The following is an 8,416-nucleotide window of genomic DNA, read 5'->3' as shown; positions in this document are numbered from 1 at the left end:
TAGTGATGTGTGACTGCTGAGGCCTGTGAGGGCCGTTGGCTCCTGGTCACCCACAGGGCACACGTCACAAGGTGTGGTGACCCATGGAGGACACACGCTTGTGTCTTCAGCTAGAAGTGTGGGAGTCTGCTCAGGGCTGACCCGGGGAAGATACAGAGAGATACAGAGAGACCCTGGGACAGACAGACACAGAGACAGACAGAAATAGAGGCAGAGAGGAACAGAGAGAAAGAACTGAAATGGAGTGACAATCTTTCTCACTAATGTCCCCAGGAGGACAGCGAGCCCCTGCTGTACGTAGGTCTGTGTGAACACCTTCCCTGAGAGCCCTGGGCGATTCTCAGCTTCCTGCGCCTCCCACACCGTCAGTGGCTTCTCTTTCTTCCCAGCACATTACAGTCCTGAAAGCGCTCCAGAGGTCTCATCAATGGTCTTTTTCCCCAAACATCTCTTCCCTTGCGAGGCTAACAAAAACGCTGGAGACAAAAAGAGAGATAGAAAAGGAACAAGCTTATTGCGTTTCTTTTATGCTTGCTGAGTGATTTACTTCATGATTGGGGCCAGGATGGGGGTGGAGCTGGAAGGGCAGGGCAGGATAAGAGGGCTGGCTGCCTGACCTGTCAGCCCAACTCCTCAAGGTAAAAGTTAGAACAGGGCTGGAAGTGTGCTCAGAGCCTCCACTTAAAATCCCAGTGAGGGACTAGGGGTCTGGTCAGGATGGAGCACAGTATAATAAAAATGCAGCACAAATAATAAAAACCAAGAAACAGGTATCAGGGTTCAAGCTGAAGATCAGAATAGCAAAGTGGCCAGTGGGCTCTTACCCTACCTTGGGCCGAAAGGGGCGGCGGCCCTTTGTCCATGACCTGTCTCCTCCTGTCTCATGTTCCTCTCTAGTGCTGGGATTAAAGGTGTGCACCACTGCCCAGCCTCTACAGCTGATTAGTGTGGCTGCTTTGCACCCTGATCTTCAGGCAAGCTTTATTTATTAAAACACAATATACCACCACTAAAGAGCCCTGCCTAGAATCCCCCAGTGAGGGGTTGGAGGCGTGGTCAGGGAGGAGCTCCACCTCGAATCCTAGTGAAGGGCTGGGGGCGTGGTCAGGGTGGAGCCCCGCCTAGAATCCCCCCCGTGAGGGGTTGGGGGCGTGGTCAGGGTGGAGCCCCACCCAGAATCCTCCAGCACGCTTTAGGAAACCTCCCTGTTGCCACAGACTGCTGCATAGGGTACTGGAGTTTGGAGTGACTACCCATGCCCCTCATTCCTACTGGATCTGCTGTGTTAATGACTGAGCAATGCCCAGGCCTAGCCTGCGGCTCCTTCTTTGTTGCTTACTCTACTCTGTCTATGCAGAACTGACACTGCCAAGTATCAGGGTGGCATTGAGGACAAGCTGGCTGGAAACTGAGACTCCCCTGGCATGCCCAGGAGTCTGGAAACACTCACAGCCCTGTCCACAGCCCTCCCACTTTGCACATTCTGGGAACCCCAGATTCATTCCTGACCCCTACTCAGCGATTCAGGTAGGTGAAGAAAAGGCCAACCGGATGATGTCCTGGCTTGACTTAGAGAGTCAGACTGGCCCGGCTCCGTGAGCCTGGGTAGCTAGCGGTGAATGACAGCCTACTCTCTTGTTTAATTCTTTTTGAGAAAGGGTCTCATATGTGAGATCAGGTTGGCCTCCTTGTAGCTGAGAATGATCCCTTTATCCTCTGCCTCCAGTATAGGGAAAACATGTACCCCATGCCTTGTGGGGTGCTGGGAATGGAACCCTGGCTTCCTGTGTGCAAGAGGAGTACTGAGCACACTGCGCCCCAGGTCTTACACAGCCCTAGCAGGCCCCCAACTCACGATCCTCCACCTGCTAAAGCGTGGGCCAGTGTGTCTGGGGTGTTCCACGTCTCCCTGAGCTGCTGACCAGGGCTTCCCTCCTCACTCCTTTTTTTTTTTTGGTTTTTCGAGACAGGGTTTCTCTGTAGTTTTGGAGCCTGTCCTGGAACTAGCTCTTGTAGACCAGGCTGGTCTCGAACTCACAGAGAGCCTCCTGCCTCTGCCTCCCGAGTGCTGGGATTAAAGGCGTGGCCACCACCACCCGGCTGCTCTGCTCCTTACTCTTAATCAGCTATCAGCTGTCTCACCACCCACTCCACCTTTCATTTCCCGCCCCACGCGTAGTCTTCAAAAAGCAGTGAGAGTGAAAACTCATTCTAGAGCACATTTTTGGAGCCTGAGAATCTTCCAGCACCGACTATCTTGCAACCTTCTCTGAAGCTAGAACACCAGCTTAGCAGAGAAGACCCGTCTCTGCATCCCGAGGGGCAAACGTCTGGCCACCGTCAGGATGCTGTTTGCTGCTCCTCAGCTCTGCCAATGTATTTATTTATTTTACTTATACATGCGTGGCGTAAGCGTGCCATGGTGCGCGTGTGCAGGTCAGGGGGCAGCTCTGGGTACGTGGCTCTCTCCTGGGGGTGGAACTCAGGCTTCAGGCTTGGCCACAAGTGCCCTTACCCACTGAGCCATCTTGTTGGCCCCAAATGTGTGCCACCATGTCCAGTAAATATATATAACATAGAACTGTTTTACAAGGTGAGACGGCACACATCTTTAATCCCGGTGGCACTCAGGAAGCAGAAGCAGGATCTCTGAGTTCTAGGACAGCCAGGGCTACACAGAGAAACCCCATCTCAACAACAACAAAAGCCTTGTCGAGCCAGGTGCGCTGGCACACACCTTCCACCTGGCTCTTCCACTCCACTTCCAATGGGGCAGGGATGCTCCCTCTCAGAGCCTCAGGAAGTCCCCAAATCCCTTCCATCAAAGCAGGTATGGGACTCACACCCCTTGACTTTCTGCCCCTCCTCCAATGCGGGGTCACCCTCCTGCCTCGCTCTAAGGACTTCATGGTGAAAGTAGATCTCTAATGACCCAGGGTGGTTCCCAGCTAAGTTACCAACCCAGAACTATGGGCAGAGATCTTTTTCCCCACATGAGGTGATATATTCACAGACTCTGGAGACTGGGGCACAGCCAGTGCGGGCATCTTCGAGGTCACAGCCCCCTGAGACCCCTAAAAATGCCATTCAAGGGCCCACATGGGCAGGGTTTGCCGGGACCTTCTGGCTTTTCTAATCTTCTCTGGTTCAAGCAGAGGTGAGCCTAGCTGGGTTTTTACTCCCTCTGTGCCAAGTCTCGCGGCTTCTGGGAGGCCATTTCCGTGCCCTCTGAAAGGCCCTGGCTGGATTTGGCCACAGCAGTCACACTGTTGGAGCCTCACAAAAAATGTGAGGCCCGGGGCAGCTTTGGTGCGAGCTGTGCCCGCTTGCTGCTCTGGGCCTTCCTTAGCCATCGATATCCACTCCTGGCACTCCGGGATGGAAACAAGCCAGGCGTGCCCCACAGTGGGGTGACTGTTGGCTGCACGGTCCCGGGCCTTATGTCACCTCCTGCCACTCCATCTCTTCAGAGTGCAGTCTCTGGTGCCTGTGGGTCTGCCCCTTGTCCCCTTTTCTGCATTTTAAAAATCGTTTTGCATTTTGAGATGAGGGTCTCATGTAACTGAAGCTACCTCTAAACTTGCTTTGTGGCTGAGGCCGACCTAGAACTCCCAATCTTCTTGCCTCTGTCTTCAGAGTGCCGGGATTAATATGTGTGCCGCCACGACTGACTTTTACATTTTTTATTTTGTTTTGATTCTATGTTTGTTTATCTGTGTGTGTCTGTGTGGGAGCGTGCCACTGAGGCCATGTGTTTATCCGTGTGTGTGTGTGTCTGTGTGGGAGCGTGCCACTGAGGCCGTGTGTTTAGTGTCTGTGTGGGAGCGTGCTACTGAGGCTGTGTGGTCAAAGGAAAATGTACAGCAGTGGCCGCCACCGTGTGGGTTCCAGGATGGAACACGTCAGTCTTGACGACAGCCCCTCACCCACCAAGCCACCCTACCAGCTACAGCGTTTGTAATCTGCAGTGATGGCACAGCCTTTAATCCCGCACTCGGGAGGCAGGGTCTGTGAGTTCAAGGCCAGCCTGGTCTACAGAGTGAGTTCCAGCACAGCCAGGGCTACACAGAGAAGCCCTGTCTTGAAAAACAAAACAAACAAACAAACAAACAAAAAATTAAGTTTTCTTTATTTCCCTCATTCTTAGTGACAGTGCCTCTCTTGGTGGCTCATGCTGGGAACTTAGCCTGGAACTCGCTGAGGACCCAAGGATGACTTTGAATTTCTTGTTGGTGATCTCCTTCATCCAAGTACAGGGATACAGATGTGTGTCGCCATGTCTGGGTAGTGTTGTTTGAAAGGGGTATCTCATGTTAGCCTTGAGCTTGCTATGTAGCCCAGGCTAGCCTTGAATTTACAGCAATCCCCGCTGCCTCAGCTTCCTGTGTGATGGGATGACAGATGTGTACCACGTCACCCGGCTTTGTGGAGCTCTCTTGGTAGCCTGGTCTCCCTGGCCCAGGTATCCCAAGGTTCACAGAGTTTGATCTACTCCTTTCTGGGTTGTGTGATTTGTAGCCAGGGTGACCCCGGGGTAATTACCACGAAGAGACAGTGCTGAATGGCGCCTCTGTGCTCAGTGCTCAATAGCAGCAAGTCCTCTGTGAGCGGGGCCACTGCGGCAGGACTGTGTGGAGGCTGTGGGGACAGGACAGGTGAGCACAGCGTGTGGGTGTGTCCGTGTGTGTGCGCGTGCATGTGTGTGCGTGCATGAGTGTGCGAACATGTGTGACTGTGTTAGTGTACGCATGTGTATGTGTTAGTGTATGTGTGCTTGCAAGCATATGTGCCTATGTTTGTGCATGCACGTGCATGCATGTGTACATGTGTGTCTGTGCATGTGCGTGCATGTGTGTCCATGCATGTGCATGCATGTGTACATGTGTGTTTGTGCTTGTGCAGGTGTGTATGTGTGTGCATGTGCACACGTGAATGCATGGGTGTTAGGATCACCAACGCTTTCTCCAGTAATCCAAGGCTGCAGCCTCGCTACTCAGGGCTTCTCTGTAGCTTTTGTTCCTCTCCACTTTATCCAGAGGTTCACAGAGATAGCGTTTTCTCCTTCAGAAGCAGTGTCACTTAAATGTGAAGGTGTGAGTATTGCCACAGCCAGGCTGTTGCCCTGTGCCCTCTGCCAGGCATGGTGGCTGCCTCAGGCAGAGGCAGGTTCCCTTAAGAATGGGCTTCAGCCTGGAGACGGCAGGATCAGAGGGGGCGCTCGGGTCCATAAGGGGGTGCGCTTCTGTCTTTCCAGTGCTCTGGAGGTAGAATCAGGACAATCAAGACTCCAAGGGGAGCTTGAACTTGCAGTGGGACAAGGGTCTTGTACTCTGTAAAGGTTTGTCACTTGTACTGGTTTAATAAAATCCTGATTGGCCAGTAGCCAGGCAGGAAGTATAGGTGGGGCGACCAGAACAGGAGAATTCTGGGAAGAGGAAAGGCTCAGTCTGCAGTTATCGCCCAGACACAGAGGAAGCAAGATGAGAATGCCTTGCTGATAAAAGGTACCAAGCCACATGGCTGACACAGACAAGAATAATGTGTTAATGTAGGATGTAAGAGTTAATAAGAAGCCTGAGCTAATAGGCCAACCAGTTTATGATTAGTGTAGACCTCTGTGTGTGTCTATGACTGAACAGCTGTAGGACCAGGAGGGACAGTAAGTTCTGTCAACATGCGTTAGATGAGACCCTGTCTGGAAATAAAATGGTGAATTCTCTTCTTTTCCTTTGTGGCAGAATCTCCAGTAGAACCTTGGCTAGCCTAGAGCTCACAGAGGTCTGCCTGCCTCTGCCTCTGAGTGCTGGGGTTAAAGGGGTGCACCACCACACACAACAAATGAAATTAAAATAAATATCTTTGTGCCGAGGGAAGGGGATTGTGAGTTTGAGGCCAGCATGAGCTACATGAAAGAGAGGCACTCAGAAAGAAAAAAATAGGACAATTCCCTGAGTGGGTGTGGACTTTTCCAGAAGACTGGGGGACACTAGGGCCCAAGTGTGGCTCCTCTGGGAGAGATGCCCGACTGTTTCTTTAGTCTGAGTGTGCAAGGCTCAGAGGACAAGAGTCAGCGTCTCTGTCCTCCTTGTGGGTGTCAGTATCCAACTCGGGTCATTAGGCTTGGCAGCAAGGACCCCTGAACCCCCTAGACAGCCCTTTTATGTCTTTAAGGGAGTATTCATGTGTTTATTTGTTTTATTAAGTTTTGGCCAGGTGATGGTGACACACGCCTTTAATCCCAGCACTCGGGAGGAAGAGGCAGGTGGATCTTCGACTCTGAGATCAGCCTGGTCATCAGAATGAGTTCCAGGACAGCCAGGGCTGTCCTAAAACAGAGAAACCCTGTCTTAAAAAAAGGGAGAAGGGGAGAGTTTGTTCTTTTGATGACAAGAAGCAGATTTCATTCTGTAGCCCAGACACACAACCATCCTCTGGCCTCAGCCTGTGGAGCGCTAAAATCACAGGTGTGCGCTACAATACAAGTTCTACAGGAATTTCTTTCTTTCTTTTCTTTTTTTCTTTTGAGACAAATTTCTCTGTGTGTCGCCGGTTGTCTCTCTTTGTAGACCAGGTTGACCTTGAACACACAGAGATCCTCTTGCCTCAGCCTCCAAATGCTGGGATTAAACCAGCTAGAGCAATTTTTGACAAAAAAAAAAAAAGTTCCCCAGGCAGGAGAGAGCTCTTCCAAAGGTCCTGAGTTCAATTCCTAGCAACCACATGGTGGCTCACAACCATCTGTAATGAGATCTGGTGCCCTCTTCTGGCCTGCAGGCATACATGCAGACAGAATACCGAGAATACTGTATACATAATAAATAAATAGATTTTAAAAAAAAGTCCCCACAGCCTCACGAGAGCCTGATACAGGTGCGGATGCACTGCAGGACAAAGTTCACCTACAGAGCTGTGTCTGCTGCACGTGACAGCCACATTCACCTGGACAGTAAGTGAGAAATTAACGGACATTTAGTCTGTTTTAATGTCTGTGTGTGCATGAGTGCAGTTTCCACAGAGGCCAGAAGGGGGCTCGGACCCTCTGGAACCTGAGTCACAGACAGTTGTGAGCGTCCCTGTGCATGCTGGGAACTGAACTCCCTTCCTCTGAGAGCACAACCATCTGATATCTCTTGCACCCCCAAAGAATTGGCATGTTTTTCCGGGTGTGTCCTCCATCTCTCCTCCCTGGCCTCACTGGGCTACAGAGGCTAGGATGGGCCTGCCCTGTCCCTGGCCTCCCAGTAGGCGCAAACCAAGAGTGGCTGAGGGTCAGACAAATCCTCGGTTCATTTTTTGCAGGCGTCTAGCTGGAGCCCTGAGTTTGGCGAGCCATGGAGCCCACTGCACCTGACTTACAACTTGTGTCGGAGATGACAAAGCACGTTCCTGTCCCTGCTCCGTACTCTGGTTGCTGTCGGATGGCTGTCGCCACAGTCGTGGCCATCAGTATGGTTGTCCTCTCCCTAGGAGTTCTTCTGGGTAAGTGGCAGGAGGAAGGCTGGGCCCTTGAAGTAGGGGACACTCCAAAGGACAATCCTAAGTGTCCTGAGCATCCAGCCAGAGCCAGCAGCCGGCAAGGACAGGCTCCGAAGTCCAAGAATGTGCGGGGTGAGTGAGAAGTGGCAGTGGGCGTTGTTTTCCCACCTGGAAGGAATCCAGAAGTGGTCAGCACTGGGGGCAAATGGAGTAGGAATGGCCATGTGGAAGTCGTGACAGCTTTTGGGGTGGCAGAGCTAGAGAGACTGCAACAGAAGGATCTTGAGTTCCTGATCAGTCAGGGCAACAAAGGAGTGGTTTAGGGGTCGAGTTCCCATCTGGAGACCTCCAGTGAGGGGCTGGGGGCGTGGTCAGGGTGGAGCCCCGCCTAGAAGCCTCAGTGAGGGGCTGGGGGCGTGGTCAGGGTGGAGCCCCGCCTAGGGCGTGGCTCAGCCACAGCCTGTTAAAATGGTTATTCTTTGTGAATGTGATGAATACAATTGGGACACTTTCTTGTGTATACCTGGCATGGGTGACTTCTGCCCTCTAGTGGCTGAGCCTATCCCTTACCTTGTCCCTGTGTGTGCCCTTACGCCTGGATGCCAGCTCCCTGACTGCAAGAATTTTGAGACTGTTGGATTCCGGGACCGGCAGATTTTGGTTTTTAATTTTTGTTTTCTGTGTATGACTGTTTTGCCTGCACATATATGTACAGTGCCTACAGAGGCCAGAAGAGAGCGTCAGACCCTGGAACTGGAATTGCAGGAGGTTGTGACCCGGGGTCCTCTGCAAGAGCAGCCAGTGTTTGTGACTGCTGAGCCGGCTCTCCAGCTGCTATTTGGATTCCCACCTCAGCCTTCAGAAAGGCTGCCACACAGCGCACCCCCACCTCTTCCAGTTGTGTTATGTTTTATTTCTTTTTTGTGGTGTAAGTCACAGT

General features: G+C 52.0%; 1 protein-coding gene across 1 annotated transcript in view; it reads left to right on the top strand.

The window, feature by feature from the left end:
- The first annotated feature begins 7,304 nt into the window (after positions 1–7,304).
- Tmprss9 (transmembrane serine protease 9) overlaps positions 7,305–8,416 on the top strand; it is a 21,459-nt gene continuing 20,347 nt past the window's right edge. Inside the window, exon 1 of the mRNA XM_048460675.2 lies at positions 7,305–7,479. Within this exon, the coding sequence (XP_048316632.1) occupies positions 7,332–7,479 (148 nt within the window). The 5' untranslated portion in view covers positions 7,305–7,331. The remainder of the gene's footprint in view (positions 7,480–8,416) is intronic.

The sequence above is a fragment of the Myodes glareolus genome, chromosome 8 (assembly GCF_982192425.1).
Source record: "Myodes glareolus chromosome 8, mMyoGla1.1, whole genome shotgun sequence".
NCBI lineage: Eukaryota > Metazoa > Chordata > Mammalia > Rodentia > Cricetidae > Myodes > Myodes glareolus.
Note: the sequence above shows the minus strand (reverse complement) of the source record. Positions and strands in the feature narration are given on the sequence as shown.